This window comes from Lynx canadensis, chromosome A2 (genome assembly GCF_007474595.2).
Source record: "Lynx canadensis isolate LIC74 chromosome A2, mLynCan4.pri.v2, whole genome shotgun sequence".
NCBI lineage: Eukaryota > Metazoa > Chordata > Mammalia > Carnivora > Felidae > Lynx > Lynx canadensis.
Genome location: NC_044304.2, coordinates 121,878,764 through 121,897,194, shown reverse-complemented (window position 1 = coordinate 121,897,194; position 18,431 = coordinate 121,878,764). Strand labels below are relative to the sequence as shown.

General features: G+C 52.1%; 1 protein-coding gene across 1 annotated transcript; it reads right to left on the bottom strand.

The window, feature by feature from the left end:
- Positions 1-3,708: 3,708 nt before the first annotated feature.
- GHRHR (growth hormone releasing hormone receptor) lies at positions 3,709-15,614 on the bottom strand. The gene is made up of 13 exons (XM_030295220.1): positions 15,511-15,614; positions 13,278-13,380; positions 13,053-13,160; positions 12,393-12,490; positions 11,244-11,341; positions 10,410-10,542; positions 9,030-9,183; positions 8,694-8,754; positions 8,108-8,177; positions 7,316-7,407; positions 6,620-6,749; positions 5,876-5,917; positions 3,709-4,101 (listed from the first exon to the last, which is right to left on the bottom strand). The coding sequence occupies exons 1-13, from the start codon at positions 15,565-15,567 to the stop codon at positions 3,976-3,978; spliced, it is 1,272 nt and encodes a 423-aa protein (XP_030151080.1). The 5' UTR covers positions 15,568-15,614; the 3' UTR covers positions 3,709-3,975.
- Positions 15,615-18,431: the final 2,817 nt, after the last annotated feature.

Below are 18,431 nucleotides of genomic sequence, written 5' to 3'. Positions count from 1 at the left end.
CACTCTGTCCTCTGAGCTCATACATCCCTGAGAGTCTGAGTCTCACATGCCTGTTCTTACATCCAGGTTAGAGTTCACCCCTGGAGATCACCCCCAACATGCATGAAGGCTTTCTGGTGACAAGGAACGGGCCCCTCATTTATGTCCTTGCCTCTGCCTCGCAGTGTAAGCAAACACAGGCTGACCACAACAGGAGAAAAGTCAAAGTTCCCCCTTCCCTTTAGGAAATTCCTTTCAGGGCCTCAGGAGTAGCTCGCTGGAATGAAGACCAGTGTGGGTGAGGGCAGTGTTTGATGGCAATCCCTGCCTTCCCACCCTGCACAAAACCAGGGCCCCGGGGCAACCTCCTTCTGGTCTGAACCCTGCAGAGAAACTCCAATGAGCACCGGCTCTCCTGTCTGTCTAGCACTCCCTCTTCTGATCAGCTTCGTCCTCCTCAAAACTGGAGCCCTCCCTATGCTGGCCAGACCAGAAGCACCTTCTTCCACCAGCCCCATAGGCTCACTGTGCCCCAGACCAGGCCCTGGCTGTCCTGCGCCCTGTTCCAGAGTGAGGTCCTCAGACAGGCAGCCCCGTCAGCCCAGCCAGGGTTCTCGGCTGCAGTTTTTCTGCCACCTGGTGGCCAAGTTAAGCATTGTTCTTCTCAGCTCCCCTCATTCAATGTCCCTTCTGAGCCCTCAAAAATCACCTAATGACCCTCTCCTTCCCGCTGCAGATGCGGATCCTGAGCCCTGAGAAGGGAAGGGTGTGCCAGTCAAGGAACCAGACCCAGGAGCCATCACCGTAGCCCCAGTCCAGGGATCCCCCTGGTGGCAGAGACGAGAAAAGTGGCAGGGATTTGAGGTTCCGGTTTCAACTGGAGGCAACAAGGACTAGATTTCCAGCCATGCATGAAGCCTCTACAAAAGGGATGGAAATTCAGAGAACTGGCTTGGGAGCCACATGCACCAACAGAAGGTTTGCCAAATAATTATTGGTTAAACAAAGAATAATCAGATAGGCTTTACAAATTGTGTGGCCGAAACGTGTGACAACTACTCTGTAGCAACTATCCATCGGCTCGTTTGTAAGTAACCTTATTAAGAGGTATTCATTCACATGTCATAAATTTCACCCTTTTCAAGTGTCCAGTTCAGTGGCTTCAGTCACAGAGGGTGAGACTGTCACCACTAGCGAATTCTACACATGTCATCACCCGTGAAAAAACCCCTTGGCCACCAGCAAGCAGTCAGTATCCACATTCCCCTCCCCCAGCCCCCGGAAACCTCTAACCTCCTCTCTGTCTCTACAGATCAGTCTATTCTGGGCATCTCGCATAAATGAATCCTACAACATGGGGCCTTTGCGACTGGCTTCTTTCACTTAGCACAATGTTTTAGGGTTCATCCATGTAGCGTGTGTCGGTTCTTCATTCCTTTTTATCATAGAATACGCCATTTCGTTTACGCGTTCAACCAAGCGATGGCCATTTGGGATTCTATCTTTTGGCGATTAGACATAATGGGGTTCTGAGTATTTGCATACAAGTTTTTGTATAAATGTATGTAGGCTTTCAATTTTCTTGCCTACGTACCTTGGAGTGAATTCGCTGGGTCGTATGGCAACTGGACATTGGACTTTTTTTTAAGCTTATTTATTTTGAGAGAGAAAGGGAGAGCATGAGGGGCAGAGAGAGAGAGAATCCCAAGCCGGCACCCACTGTCAATGCAGAGCCTGACACAGGGCTCAGTCTCACAAACCAAGAGATCACAACCTCAGCCGAGGTCAAGTCTGACACTTAACTGACTGAACCACCCAGGCGCTCCTCAACATTGGACTCTTTGAGGAACTATCAGACTTCCCACCAAAGCAACTGTACCATTTTTCACTCCCACCAGCAATGTATAAGAATTCCAATCCCTCCATGTCCTGGCTAACACTTGTTGTTGGCTATTGTTTTCAGTTTAGCCGTCCTATTGGGTGGGAAATAGTATCTCAGTGTGGTTTTGATTTACAGTTTCCCAATGAGTAGTGACATTCGGCATCTTTTTATGTGCTCACTGGCCATTTTTATATAGTATATGTTCATTTTAAGCATACAAAATACAAATTGATAAATATCGTATGATCTCAAGATGGTTCAGAAGTGCAGAGGGGGGAAAAAATCTTTCGGGAAACATACCAAAACATCAATAGTGACTATCTTTGAGAAATGAGATTATGGCTGATTTTTATTTTCTTTTTTACTCCCGTCTACATCTCTCAATGTCCTGCAATGAGTATGAACCACTTTTACGATCTGAGACTAAAGGAAGGAAGGCATGACAGGGCTCTTGGATTGGGATTCCATCTTGACATTCGTCTGACCGCAAAGGCACTGGGTAGTTGTGTATCATGGCCAACAATGTGACCTTGGATATCACCTGGCTGAGTCTCCTTTCACTGGAACCCTCGTGACTTGAGGGAAGAAGGCATGCATCAGAGGAAGAATGGCAGGGGATATTGATGAAGCTAGGGAATGCTTCTTGCTGGAGGCCAGGGAATAGGGCTGCTGCATTTCGCATGATAGATCTGCTGTGGGCCAACCAGGAATGGGAGAGATTTCATCCTGACCTGCAGATCCATTTCTGCCTATTCTCTGTACTCAAATCTCCCATCAGTCAACACACATTTCCCAAGACAGCACCGGGTTCTCATTCTCCTCCCTCCCGCCAAGGAAGAGGGTGGGGGAAGGACTGACCACGAGGACGTGTTACATCAGGGGCCCTCACTTGAGTGGGGTGCAGCAGGCTAAGGGCTCAGGAAGGCACTCAACAGAGAACATATGGGAAACGCCTAGAATAGAGAACACTCCACCCCAGGGGAAAATAAAGAAAGGGACCCAAACAATTTCCAGAAGAACAATCCCAAAAGGCTAACAGGCACTAGAAGAGATGCTCACCCTCATTAGTTATCAGAGAAATGCAAATTAAAACAACAATGCGATGTCACTTTACGCCCATTTGACTTGCAAACATTAAAAAGCTGGGTAACGCCAAGTGTTGGCGGAGCTGCTGGTGGGGGTGCAGATTTTGCAAGCATTCTGGAGCGCAATCTGGCTCTGCTTCGTCACATAAGCAAAGGCATAAGTGATGACCCCACACTTTTGCTCCTGGGTGTGTGTCCCGGAGACAGGCTCACTTGTGCAAGTGTATGAGCGGACATGCATGTGAATAGTCACCTGCAGGGTGGGAGCAGGGGAAACAGGACAGGTCACATGTGGGCGATGACACCGTGTGGCACCATATGGCAGTCAGAACAAGAGACCAGATGAGCACACAACAACACGAGTGGATGTCTTAAAGCATAGTGCTGAGGGGAAAATGTTAGAAGCAGGATGAAGCATATAACTGACAAAATTTATGTAAATTAAAAGTATAGACACACACACAAAATACTACATATTTTGCAAGAACACACAGAAACACAAATATTCACATTAAACACATTGGAATGTTTGCCTGTGGGAGGAGAGGGGTGGGAGTGGAGATAGAGACAAGGAAGAATAAATTACACAAGAAGATGCTTGCACAGGCGAATAATGGAGACGTAACAGGAAAGAGGAATGATGAAGGTCCTTCTGCACCAGAGGCCAAACAAAGGCTATAGACCCCTGCCCTGTGGAGGCGCATATATTCACTCCAACGAACTCTTGTATCTGTCCATTTACAAGTTTATTGGCTCCTCTGGCCTTGGGTTATGGCCCAGACTCTAGCGGAAGGAATTGGAGGAGAATGGAGACGGAGGAACCAAGGAGGTCAGAGGTAGAAACACAGAGACCTAGGGTCAGGTGTAGGACAAGGTAAGAGGGTTACCCCTGCCCAGGGCGCAGCTGGTGTGGGGACATGGCCCAAGGGCTCTCGGGGGCACTGGTCTCTTGCTTCTACAGAGGGGGGAGGGGGGCTATTGTAGCTGCCCGAGTTCAGGTGTGGACCCCAGTCATGTGATGTGGCCAGCCTAGCATACAGATGTCAACACCTTCACCCCAGAGCGGGAAGGCATCGTCCACTTGGTGAAGGCCCTCCGGGCTGGCAGCAGCTCAGGATCATGGCCATGCCACCTCCGTGAGATCTCAGTCCTCACCTCCAGGGACAAGGGAGAGGATGTTAGGAAGGCCCCACTGCTACTTCTGTGCTCCACCCCAGTGGGACTGAGGGTACAGGGAGAGACCATGCAGGAGAAACAGACTTGTATTCCTGGGAGAGGAGAAGCCATGGTTGACTCAGTAGCCACTGCTAAGTATTGTCTCTGAAAGATACTACTTCCTCCTTCCTGTGGATATTTCTGGCCATTCCCTTTAGCTCTTTTCTCTAACTTTTAGCACTGCCTTTGGGTGGGTCCAGTTAAAGACATTTTCTATGGATGCTTTCTTCAGTTTCTGGGCAAATAACCACACTGTCCTCCATGATTGGCTTAGACCATCCCCTGCTCTGGGATTCACTCCTGCCCTTGCCCACTGAACTGAACTATGGCCCCTGGGAACCTGTCCAGGGGATATAACCTTAAAGGAGAAAAGACTCAGAGCCCCGTCTAAGGAGCTACAGGTGAGGGGACTGAGATTCCTGAAAGAAAAGCAACCGGGTGGGGGTGGGGGGCATGGGAATCTGTATTGTCACATCTCCAAGGGGCTGTTGGAAGGCAGAGGGGGCTGAGAGGCTGTGACCCTCCTGACAGGGCTAAACTTGGGCTGTAGTGAAAGACAAAAGGGAGACAGGTTTCTGTTCAACATAAATGTGGGTTTCCCCACAGGTGCCTAACAACAGAAGAGCTATTGTTAAGTAGTAAGCTCCCCATCACTAGAGGCATGTAACTATCTGGTCTCCAACATGACTTCTTGGGACGGATCCCTTCACAGCTCTCCATGGAAGCCGCTTTCCCAGGTCCCACCAGCCTCAGCTAGGGCTGTGCCTCACCCTTTCAATGTCTGCAGGATCCATGAGCCACCACACAAAGATACTGCAGTCCTGTGTCCGCACCCAGACACCAGATAAGACTGTGTGAGACTCAGAGAGGCTGGGGTAGAAGTAAAGAGTCACAGGGGAGGGAGCCAGTCTGGGACAGAGGTGGCAGGTGGGGGGGTGAGCACTGTTCCACAGCTGCACCCAGGTCTCTGGCAGAACAGAGCCCACAGCAAATCCATGCCACCAGAGGGAGCCCATGACTCTGCCTGAGCACATAGCGGCGCCTGGCTATCCAGGGCACTCAGCTAAATTCTCCCACCTCTCCCACAAAGCAAGTCTGTCCTAAGGGACAAATGCAAGGTGCCTTCTGGGTGGGATGTTTTAATTCTCCTCTCTCTGCCATCTTTCCATATTTCTACATGTGTATCAGCACCATCTATCTATTCATGGGTATGTCTATCTCTGCTTGGTCTGTTCTTTCCATCCGTCTGTCTCTTCCAGGTGTTTCTCTCAGTATCCCCAGCTCTGCTCTCGATCATCCTCCCTGTTGCTACACCTGACTCTATTTTCCTTGTTCCCTTTATGTCTGCCTCTGACTTTCTCTGTTCCTCGGTCTCTGCTTTCTCTGTCCCTCCCAGAGCTGACTTATTCCCTCCTCCACTCTCCTTTTTGTTGTTTTAGAAACACAGAATTGGGGGATCCTTTTAGACTATCCTGGTCCTAAATGGACAGTATACTTGGTCCAGCCCAGAGAAGGGATGGATAAAGGATGTTTATAGGAAGAAATCAGGTTCAGCTTGATCTAGAAGCTCAGGACAGACTAAGCTTCACAGAGGATCACAGGAGTCAGAGTTTGGCTTGAGCTGGGACTTATAGGGCCTGGGAAGAAGAGAGGTGGCCTCAGGTCTGGTGGAAGGGAAAACTCAGTGACTAATGATAGCTGGAGAGTTATATACCTCTTGGTTGAGGAAGCAATACAAGATGGCAACGATGAAGCCCTGTGGAGCCAAAGAGAAAGGGCCACATCAGAACTTGGTCTGACCACAAGGTGCCCGGAGTCTTTCTACTACCTTTTCCTGTGTCCACCCCCAGGCTGTGGCCTGGGCCAGGGCTTTAGGAAAAGGGAAGGCATATGCATTCATCTCTATGTGCCAGGCACATTGTCTCATGTAATCATCAAGCAAACCTGCCAAGACTATACTGTTGATCCTGTTTCTCTGATTTCCTTCATTTCTCTATCACCCAGTATTCAGCACAGATCCTGGCACATAATAGGTGCTCAATAAGTGTTAGATGCATGGATAGATGGACAGATAAGAGGATAACAGATGCATAGGTGGAGGATGGATGGATGGATGGGTGGATGGATGGATGGATGGGTGGATGGATGGATGGGTGGATGGATGGATAAGTGGATGGATGGATGAGTAGATGGGTAGGTGAATGGATAGATGGATGGACAATAGGTAGTTAGATGGATAAGTGGGTGAGTATAGATGGGTTCAGGGGTAGTTGAATGAATAGAGATGGATGGATGAAAGATGGACAGACAGATAGTTAAATAGATAGAGGAGTGGCTGGAAGAAAGAATAACCAGCCTAGTAGCCTTCAACCTACCATGAAGTCAATCAAACCTGTGGGCAGCACCACCTTCCTCCTGCCCAAGGACTTAGGGGGAGAGTGCCTGTGAGGGCCCTCACCTGGAAAGAGCCCAGTCCTAATTCCAGGGGGAGGCGGATGCCCAGGCCGGCACTGTCGGGCAGAAAGTTGAAGATGACATAGTGAATTCCAAACAGCGGGATGAGGAGAAGTGTTGACTTAGAGAGACGCCTGCAGGAGAAGACAAGCCCTAGGCACCCAAGGCTGGAATAAGAAACTCCCATGTGCCCCCTGCTCACTCCCACCTCCCATCAGTTCCCCATATGGACTCTATGCACCAGGCACTCCGGATGCCTCGTCCCCAAATACACAGTGCGGTACAATGCAGGGCTTCCTTACTTCAGGACCATGGATCTTGCTGTCCTTGCTGCCGAATGCTCTTGTTTCGATTGACTCCAGTCAACATCTATGCATCTTTCAAAGTCTAGTTCAACGACCACTTCCTCCAGGAAGTCTTCCCTAACCATACCTTACCCCCATCCCCTCATCTAGAAAGGTTCTCCTTCTGCAGACTCCCATAGAAACGGATCCCAGGACTCAGCAGCCCCTTTGGCCTGATAACTGGACGTTTGCCTCTCTCCTCCCTACATTGTGATCTCCTAGAAGACGGGGGCCAGATCTGATCTTTTTCTGGAAGCATGGCGAGGAGCACGGACCAGGCCAGTGAATGAAACAGAACCACACCAGCTCTCACTCCGGTTATGTCTCCGGCATCCCGTCATGCACACACACGTTACCGGTACTGAGACTGGGGGTGGAGGCTGCCCTGAGCTGGCTCCAGTTTCCTCAGCAGGATGCGGATAATATTGAGGAAAAGCCCAAAGTTCACCTAGAAACAGAGGGGCAAGAAGGCAAAAGGCAAGAGTCAGGGGTGCCCCTGCTGGGATGGGGCCTCTTTGGGAATCGGAAACCCCATCCTTGAGACACAGGGATGTGCAGGTGGGTGGGTGTACGGGTCACTGCTCTAGAGCTTCTATCCTGGAGCCTGGGAGGTCCCACGTGGAGCTCAGGGGCTGAGGAGCTCTGGGTCCCCCTCGCTCTCCAGCCCAGGGATAAAGGGTGGGAGGTTGGGCCCGGTCATTCTGCCTCCAGCATCTCCCAGGGTCTACTTTGGCACAAAGCAGGTGTCCCTCACTTTTGATAAAATTGGGGGAAATGCGCACATTCACCAAGGCCACGCAAACCGGCCCCCCATGCCCTGTTTTCAGCACAGGAGCAGGTGGTGGGTTCAGCTACAGCCCTCTTTCCACACCCCACACCAGCCTCGCTGCAGTAGTAGATGATCTACAATCAGGGCCCCAAATTCACCACAACTCTGAGCTGGAAGGAGCCCAAGCACTGGTGGGGACCACCCCCCTAGTTTTACCAATGGGATATGAGGGCCCGAGAGGGCCTCACAGAGAATCTGGCAGAGCCAGGCTGAAGAACCCAGGTATCCAGATTCCCAGCCTGGAGTCATGTTTCCTTCTGTACAGCAACCCCTCGGCGGACCCAGGGAGAATGGAGCAGAGGACGCTGGCTGAACTGACCCCAACAGAGAGGACGATGGGTCCCTTGATGATCCACCAGTAAGGAGAGCTGTCATCCAGGTCCCAGCACCTAGGAAAAGGACAGGCTAAGACTGATTGGGGGGGGGAGGGCTGCCAAAAATGCAGTCGCTGAAAAGCCCTTTTCTGTAGTAATCCGGCACCTTCCTCCTCTCCATGCCCTTCCAGCCTTATCTCCTCCCTCAGCCAGTTAGGCCTCCTTCCAAAGGGGTGCACCAATCCGTGCTGGGCTTACCCTATCTCTCTCCACCTAGCTGCTTCTGCTGGCCCCAAAACTTCTCCGTTCTAGGAGGCCCCTATTTACTGTGCTTCCCAACCCCCACCACTGCCTGAGCCCAACACCCTGAGAATCTGAGGCCCCCTTCCACCCCAGGACATGTCCCTTCCACGCTATCCACAACAGCCTACCCATCTACACCGAAGCCTGGGAGTTCCCTGAAGGCAGGGCTGGGGTCTCCTCTCCTACCCAGCTGGAGAACAGCCCTTGGAGAACAGCCACACTGCCTGACTGTCAGCCCATGCCCCAGGGGACCTGGTGCCATGTGCTGAGGTCGCCACCCACACTCACGCAACATCCTCAAAGGCCACCTTGCAACACACCCACATGCCAGTGAAGAGCAGGGGGAGCCCTGTTGGGGGGCACAGGGGAGACACAAGTAAGGAGTCTGCATCCTCGGCTTAGAGACTGCCCCACCTGCCACCGCCACCACCAGCGACCCAGGGCACCGGGAAAGTGGGACCAGAGGAGAGCCCAGGGGCTGGGGAGCTGGCCCCTACTTGCTGGAGGATTACAGGCTGTCCCCTCCCCTCTCTGGGCCTTGGGTCATCATCAGTAAGCTAAAGGGACCTTTGGATGAACTTCCTGGACATTCCCAGCCCTCCACTAGCCAACCCTGGTGCTCACCCCAGCCAGCAAGAACCAGCCACCAGAAGGCCCTCCTTGTGCTGGGCGACTTGGAGGCTAGGAGGCAGGTCAGGTACACAGCTTCCACCAACAGCCAGCTGAAGTTGGTCATGGTGGCAAAATGGGCGGTGGCCACGGACACCTTGCACAGAACCTGTGGGCCGGGGGCCTGGGTTCTTCAGAGCTGGGTGCCCATTGGAGCCCCTACCCCACTCAGGTCCCTCAACCGTAGGCTGCCCCAGAGGAGACGTGGTAGTATAATGTGATGATTAAGAGCACAGATTTGGGATCTGGGTTCAAATTTACCATGTATTAGCTGGGAAACCTCCCCATAGCTCAGCTCTTCATCTGCAAGCGAGGTCAGACTTCTAGAGCTGTGGCTATGGAGCACCATTCATTCCTGCAAACATACAGGCACTCACCCATGCATGCATTCATTCATTCAGTGCATGATTCGCTCTCTCAGAGCTGAGGAACACCGCCTCTGAGCTCAGATGAACCGAGTTTGGCCCCAGTCCCAATTGTGTACAAATGGGACTAAAATGAAAATGTAAGTAGGAAATAAAAGGTGGTAATATATGTAAAGCGTTAGTGCCGATGCCTCTACCTAAGTGCTCCATACGCATCTATTACGTCGTTCTAAGTTCATTAAGGTCATTGTTGGTTTGTCCGTTTGTGCATCTGTTCATTTCTGGCAGTTTTAGTGCGCCTGGTGTGTGCTGGGCCTCCACACTGGCCCCCAGCTTCCTTTTATTTTCATTTTCCGCTTCTTCCTCCACCTCCCCACCCCATCTGACTTCCCTGTTCTCGGACATGCTCCTGTCTGTCAGAGTCTGTTCACCCTGGTCCCTCCATTTAACATGTCTTCCCCCTTCCCCCCAGCAGCTCCAAAGCCTTCTCCTGAAGCCCAGCTTTCAACCTCCCCTCCCCCACTGGGTAGTCCCATAATCTGGTGCATTCTGCCCCCCCAGGCACCATGGGTGCTTCTTGAGGGAGGGACCCAGTTCCACCCAGCCCCGGGGCAGACCCACACCCAGCCACAGACAGGCACCCTAGGGGAGTACAAATGAAAGGACTGGTGGGGTGACAGATGGGCTAGGTTGGAGTACAGAATAAGGCATGAAAGGGGAACCCGAAATATGGGAAATGACACGGACTGGCCCCAGGGTCCAAGAAATGGGATGGGGATTTAGAACCTGACTCTGGGGAGGGGCAGGAAGGGAGAGGGTGTTTCCTGTTCTGTGATTGGCCACGGCAGAGCCCCAGAGTCAGCCCACAGGACCAGGTGGGCTGGAGGGGCCCTCCACCCCTGCATCTAGGTCTCTAACACAGCCTTCCCTCCCCCCACCCACCCCAGCACCCTCCAGCCCCAGCGACTACAGTGGAGAAGCTGCAGTGATCCGTGTTCTCGCTGTGGAACAGGGTGGCGTCCTTCAGGAACACTGCTCCCGCCTTGAGGATAAAAGTGGCAAACAGCTGGGTGTGAATGTAGTTCCTGGGACAGTGGAGCCTCCTGGAGGGGCAAGGAGGGATGAGGGTGAGCATGGTGGCAGGCGAATTGAACTGACTTGGGTCAGATCGGGCTGGACTTGAGACTTCAGGGTCAGCCATGCAGGACAGCTGGCCAACCACGGCCCTAGGCTCAGCATAGGTGAGAGGACAGAGTACTGGTCTCTGCCTTCAGGGAGCTCATAGTCTGGGGGACAGAGGCAGAAATGGCAGGAGACTGCCAGGGGAGTCCCCTGGGTGCTCAGAGAGATGAGGTACATCCCCACGAGACGGAGAACAGCACAAGCCATGCTATGAGGCTGACTCTGAAGTCGGGGCTTGGGGGGGGGGGCGCTTAAGAGGGGCAATGGTCAAAGGGTTGGAATAGTCAAGAAGGGCTCCACAGGGGAGGCCACGAGGATTCTTAAAGCAGATGGGACCTGGGCTTTGAATTTTGGCAGATATAAATACATCAAGAAGAAAGCAGGTGGGCATGCCAAGCAAACAGAACAAGTTCCACAAGAGCAAAGGTGTAGCCACTGCAGTGAGCCCTCAAGTGTGAGGAGTGGATGAGAAACACTCTGGCAAAAGAAAAGGAAAAGCGAGGAATGGCCAGGGTGCCTAGATCTGGGAACCTCTTGAACATGAAGGCAAGGAATGAGGTTTGGCAATGTGGACAATAGAGAGGCAGCAAAGGCTCTTGAGCAGGTGAAGACAACCGCGAACCTGAGAGCCAGCAGGATGGCGATGGCCACGAAGAGGGTCACGGCCGAGATGCTATGGCCCAGGGTATAGATGATCTTCACTGCGGAGAAGTAGGATTTCTGGGAGGGTCAAGACAGAGAAAGTCTCAGCAGCTGCACTTTCTGGGAAAGGGAGGCTTGGCAACCAAGCAGGTGAAGGCTGTCCATTCTACCCCGGAACTCCCCACCGGGGGGCAGGGGCACCCATGAGAACCCTGGCAAGCTCCCTCCTGAAGGGAAGTGTTGGTTAAGCCTGTCTTGCATCTGACCTTCTGGTGAGCCGGGGTGGGGACAGGGGTGAGATGACCGACTCTCAGTATTTCTGGGGGTGGGGGGTGGTGGGAAGGGGACAGGCAACAGAGAAACTACATTTTCCAAGGAATGACAAAAGCCCAAGGGGAAATGGGGCTTGTTTATCCTGCTGCCTCACCATCTTGGGCATACAACATTCCCCAAAGAAAACCACAGGGACAGCCACAGGGAACAGTTATTTCTATGACCAAGTATTTAGATTGACCAAAGTCCAGCCTGGACACCACCACCCCCACCCCAACATGGAGATGGAGGGTGCAGGCCAAGGAAGGGGATTAGTGACCCCTGAGGGATGCAAGCAATCAACACCCACATCTATCTTTTCATCTGAAAAATGGTCAGACTCATGCCTTCCCTTGGCTGAGGGGAAAGATATAGCGGATTGTGGGCATGGAAGCACCTTGCAAAGGCCCCGCTCAATTCAGGCACGTGGGACGTGCACAGTACTCCACAGACTGGGGACTAGAGAAGGGAAGGAGCTTTCGCGGGACTACTAGGAGCCTTTGTTTCCCTGGAACCACTCAGAGCTCCTGTCCCGGGGGACTGGGCATGGAGAGGGCATGCCAAAGAGAAGGCAGCCAGCCTATCTCCCACTCTGCCCTCTGCCTCCCTCTCCCCTAGCACAGGTGTCACCCTTGAGCAGATTAGCAACAGACCAGGGCTCTCTCTCTTCCAGACACTGCCATCTTCTGGAAACTGCTGTAATTAATATGCCAACCTGCTGGCTACAACGGAAATGGCGGCTTCTACAGTTGTGCAGTCCACCATCCATACAGACCTCCATGGTGACCCTTCCTCTAAGATGCCGGGAGCCTCTTACCTCCTCGGTCAGCAGCTCTAGGGGCACAGGGCAGGCCACAGGGTAAGGTGGAAAGGGCTCAGACCAGCCAGTGATAGTGCAATCCCGCTTCACAGCCCCTGCAAGGCATGCCGAGGTGAAAACAGAAATTGGGTTAAAACTCCTACTCTCTCTCCAGGACAGGGGGAGGAGTCATGGATCATCCGGTGACCCCGGCACGGTCTGCAAACAGCTCCTCCGAATGGCAGAGAGAGGGTAGCCTTCCCTCCAGGGGCCTGGATTCCAGGTCCAGCCCTTCCAGACTCCCCCCACTGGGCAGCTGGTAGCATCTTAGCAGTCAGACAGGCTCCGCTGCTCCCCTCCACCCCCACGGCCAGCCCTCCTGCTAACATCCAGAGAACGTTTACTCGGGGTCCGGCTCTGGGTCCAGCACTTCCATGCCGTGCTCACCAATCCTTACCCCTCATGAGGTTAATGTTCTTGTTTTCCCCAGGTCACAGGTCAGAAGCTGAGGGTCAGGAGGTTGACTGACTTGCCCAAGGTCACACGGGAAGAAGGGAAATGGTGTTCAAATCCAGATTTACTACCCCCAAAGCCAGGGATGAGCCTGCCATATTCTGGCACCACCAGATGAAACCACCTCGAATCCCCCCGCCTCACCACCATGCCCAGAACCCTCACCTGGCTCTGAGCTGAAGTGAGAGAAGAAATCTGGGCAGGGGAGAGTCACCCACTCGCCAGAGCCTACCATTGGCCAGCACAGCAGTCCATCCCAGGTCCTAGGGCAGCCTAGATAGATGGGAGCAGAGCAGACTCAGGGGACAGACCCATCCAGCATTCAGAATGATGAGGCTGGAGGAGATAAAGGAGTCTAAGAAGCCACCCCCTCCCTCCCAAGCACCCTACCCAGAGTGGTGTTGGGCACCGCTTCTGCTGCTTGTAGACACAACCTCTCATCCTTTCTCAACTGGGTGATGAAGTCGCACTCTGGGTGCACGTGGCCCAATACCTGTAGGAAGGAGTTAATGGGGTAGGCCAAGCCAATTAGGTGCTCCTTTTGGTTCTCTGGTGCAAATGACCTTAGGACAGAGACAAAGCCTGATTCATTTCTGTGCCCCTGCTCCTAAGCCAGGGCCTGGCTCATGGCACTTATAAGCGTACTTGGTGGAGGAGGGACAGGAAGAAGAAAGGAGGGAAGTGGGGAAGGTAGTAGGGGGGACAGGGATGAGGGGAGGGAGAGAGGAAGAAAGAAAGATGGAGGTTTGGACAGATGCTTCCCAATGTCATGTCATGGAAGTAAGTTCTGAGACACACTAAACACAAGTCTTCCGAGGATCTCACGGAGCTGGCTGAGTCAGTGAGCCATGTATTAGGGCCTTTCCTCTTTCCCTGCACTCCTTCTCCCTGACACAGTCCTGCATAAAGTACCTTGGTAGGCTGAACAATGCCTTCCATACACACAAAAATGTCTATATCTAATCCCTGAAACCTGTGAATATGCCACCTTGCACGGCCAAAGAGATTTTGCAGCTGTGATTAAGTTAAAGATCTCAAGATGGGGAGATTATGCTGGATTATCTGGGTGGACGTGAGGTCCTCATAAGAGGAGGCAGGAATGTCAGAGCCAGATAAAGAGATGTGATAATGGAAGCAGAGGGGCAGGGGTAGGGAAATGAGAGAGAGTGTGCACTTTTACCATGGGGTGCACACAGATGAGAGGAAGGAGGCTCCCTCACTGTAGAAGGGAGGGCAGTAGAAGTTACCTGCATGACAAAAAAAGAAAAAAAAAAGGAGGGGGATGGGCAAAATAGGTAAAGGGTAGTAGGAAATTCAGGCTTCCAGTTATGGAATGAATACCAAACAGGAAGGAAAGGTATAGCACAGGGAATAAAGTCAATGGGTTATAATAGTGTTATGTGGTGACAGACGGTGAGCACAGCATAACATACACTTATGAAATCACTATGTGGTGCACCTGAAACTAAGCTAAAAACTAAGGTATCATGTGTCAACTATACTTCAATTAAAAAAAAAAAGTTACCATATTGCACCCAATACTCAGCCCTCGACAGATCAGATCCCAGTCAATGCGCAACAGCCCTAGAGGGAAGATGTCGTCTTCTTTGTCTCAGAAGAGACAAGTGGGGCTCAGGAAGGGTGAAGAACTTGCCTGGACCACACAGTTCCTTTCACCATGCCAGGATTCAAGCCCAAAGGCTGTGCACTTGGGGGCAGGTGCCACACTGTTCTTGGAAGGTGTGGGAGCCCCTGCACACACATGCTGTCACACGTGCACACATGTGCACACACACACACACACACACACACACAAGCCAGTGGAGGAAAAAGGAGACCTCAGCCCATGTGGGCTGAGCTTCCCACCCAGTACCTTGTATGTCCCGTCCTGGTCCCTGTGTCGCTTGCAGTAACTCCTAGAAAACATGCTGGGAAATCCCAACACATTCAGGGAGGGCCCCTGTCCCCCACCCAATTCTGTAGCATATCAGTCTGCCAAACGCTTCTCCAGCCCCAGGGCGTATCAAGAGAAGAATAGTCCCCCAGAATGTGGGAGGGGAGCAGCTGTTCTCCACATACTGTTCAGGCCCACACCCTCTTAAGAGGCAGCAGCCAAACGGGAGCGTGGCCCCTGGGATGCTGGGGAGAGGGAGAGGTCTGGAGATTCTGTGGAGGACTTTGGGATGGGTAGCTCAGAGAAGAGAGAACGTGGGGGAGGAGAGGCCCTAACTGCTTCCCTGATTGGGAGTCATGTCTTGGGCAGAGTCTCTGTGGCCCCCAGAGAGCACAGAGGGGCCTGGGGGGAAACAACAGCTCAGACGGGCCTGGGGGGAAGCTAATTCACCTCAGCCAGGTTTTCATAGAGCTACCCAGAGACAAGCAGCTGCCTGGGGAGGGAAAAGCAGGGGACGGGAGGGAGGAGCACCCATCTCAGGAGTTCTCCCAGCCACGGCCTCCGCAGCCTGCTTAGTAGGAAGAAACTTGTGTGGTGGGGAAGCCAGTGGGGATCCCCACCAGGCTCCAGCTGGACCCCCCCCCCCGCCACCCCCCCCCGTATGGCCCTGTGGCTCTCAGGTCTGGAGCCCAGCAGGAGAGGCGGTGGGGGGGGGGGGGGCCTACTCACAATTGGTAATGGACTCAGCAAGCAGAGGATGTAGGCAGCCCACGCCCTGCTGTCCATGTCGGGGCTCACAGGTGGCTCCCTCAGTCAGGTCGTCCTCGCTGTAAGCCTCGGGCCTCTTCCCTCCCCACTGTCCCCTGCTGCTGCTGCTGCTGCCACAGCTTCTGCCTCCCCTACCCTCGTGGCTGTTTACACAGGCAGAAGCCAGCAAAGGGGACAGAACCAGCTAAATATTCACAGGATTGTAGGACACCGTGCATAACTCAGCCCCGGCCCTGGAGCGGGCCCCCATGTCCCCAACAGGGAGGGGCTGAGCACCCCACTCCCTTCCGTTCCGTCTTTAAGTCTGCCTGTGTGCCTGTCCTAATAGCAAAGGTCCAGAGAGGTGACGGCCACAGGCACTTCTTGCCCCGGCAGGTCAATATTCTTTACCGTTTCCTCCTCTGAGCCCACAGTGGAGAGAGCACCCTCAAATGAAAGAGGCTCAGAGAAGAAGACCTGGGGCCCGACGTCAGGGAGCCCTCGGTTTAGTCGGTGAGCCCAGCTTCATCCACAGGGCTGAAGGGTGGGCTCGGGGCTGTGGCGATGCAGCAGGGGTTGAGGGTAGGAATGAGCTTAGAAAAGGAAACGTGGTCATGAAGCCCCTGCACGGGCTGGCCAAGAAGGTGTCCCATCAGCAGGACCCGGCTTGTTTCCCCAGAAAGGATGCCAGCCTGGAAGGCGGGGTGGAATCTACAGACATCGAGGCTCTAGACTTCACCCGGGGGCTCGTCAGAGTCTCCAGAAATCTTTATGGCAACAGGGGGAAATGAGCCCGAATGGGAGGTTTGCAAAGGGATTCAAGGAGCTAGACCACCCTGAGTAGAGCAAGACAACTGTTATCAATAGCAAAAACTAGAGGACTTACCATAGCTGCTCAAGTGATTTTGAACGTTTGTTACCTGGTCGTTTTTATTATTGTTTTAGACTTTAAAACATGGAATCCCAATTGGCCGAGCTAAAGACAGTGTTCTAGGTGACACCGGATCTCGTACAGCAGCTGGGGATTTGGAAGCACGCTGTATCTCCCAGGGCCCTGAATGCCACTGTCCCTGGTGGCTCCCGACATCTGTGTGCAGGTCTGCATTCCCAGAGCTTGCTGGTGACGGCAGGCCTGTTTACAGCCCGGACGCGAATCATGAATGATGAAGCCTCCCCCACCCCCGCCACGTCTAGGGTGAGGTATCATTTTACATCAGCGGGGCTTTATTTTTCCATTTGCATTCATCGCCGACACAGCGTCGAAGAAAAATATTTTGAAAAGAAAACATGACCCACTCCATGCCCCAAACCCACCTGCCCTTTCCCAAAGGAGTTTCTGTGCTTCCCTGTGAAAACGGTGCGGGCAGGAGGCACACACACGGCTTGGCTCTGGGCTGGTCTTCAGGATGAAGCAGAGCTGGGGCGGGGGGGGGGGGGGGGGGGGGGGGGCGGGGAAGGCCAAGTGAGGACTCACAGGTGCGAGAGCAGCGCTCTGAGGAGGTGTGATTGATTTTAAAGGGAAAGCTGAAACCTACCGTCCATCAGCTACAAATAAGCAACAGCGGGAGCACGCATGTTGCCACCAATCACGGTGGGTAATTAGTGTCGATGTCATTAGCATTAACCACGGTTCATAATTGATATGACACTTAATAATTATTATGTTCTAAATGGGAGCAATTTCATCCCCTAGGGAATATTTGACAGTGCCTAAAGGCAGTCTAAGTGATCACAGCCAGGGGTGAAGGGTGGGGAGGAAGAGTGGCAAGGTGCAACTGGTGTATAATGGATTGAAACCCGAGAGGCCGGAGAACGTCCTACAACGCACGAGGTGACCCCCACGACCATACAACAAATTATCTGGTTTTAAAGGTCAATGGGGCCAGCAGGGCAGCTCAGTCGGTTAAGTGTCTGACTTCAGCTCAGGTCGTGACCTTGCGGTTTGTGAATTCGAGCCCCATATAGAGCTCTCTGTCAGCGCACAGCCCGCTTCAGATCCTGTGTCCCCCTCTATCTCTGCCCCTCCCCAGCTCATGCTCACCCTCGTTTTCTCCCTCTCTCTCTCATAAATAAGTAAACATTTTAAAAAATTAGAAAAAAAAAAGTCAATAGAACTGAGGTTGAGAAACCCTGATCCAAGGATCTCCCGAGCCCATTGTCCTTCTGAATAGACCAGGGTCACTGAACTCCCATCTTTAACTATCTCTGTATTTACTCAGGCTCAAATTCTGCCTCCGCCACTTGCCAGCTGTGTGACCGTGGGCAAGTTATGTAACCTTTTTGAGCCTCAGTTTCCCCACCTGGAAAAGGGGCATGATACCCTCTTTAGGGTCAAGCTAGGCTTGACAAGAAAAGAAACAAGAAAAGGCATATAAATTACCTTACACAGAGCCTAGCTCACAGGGGGACAGTCACTAATAGCAGCATGTAGTAGCAAATAAGGTTAGAACAATCGATTCTTTCTTTCTTTGTATGGAAAAAATAAGATTAACTCTCTAGCTCACATTTACGAAATATAGATTCTACAATGTTTAAAGCCCTAACTATAAAAAAAATAGTAAGATTTTTTCCCCAAAAATGGAAATCTATTTTTATGACCTCAGAAGAAAGACAACTTTCTTATATAAAAAACAAAAACCACAAAGAAAGGATTAATAAGTTTGACAACATCTACATTTTAAAAAAATGTATGTTCCAGAAAGGACACCACAGATAAAACTGCAAGCAAGCTACATACCTAAAGAAATATTTGTGACCAATAATGACAAATGTCAAAAACATTTAAAAAATCTACAAATCAACAGTAAGGAGAAAAACAACCCAATCGAAAAGTGAGCCAAAGATATAAGCAGGCAATTCAGAAAAATAAGTAAATTACAGGACCAATAAACAGATGTGGGGAT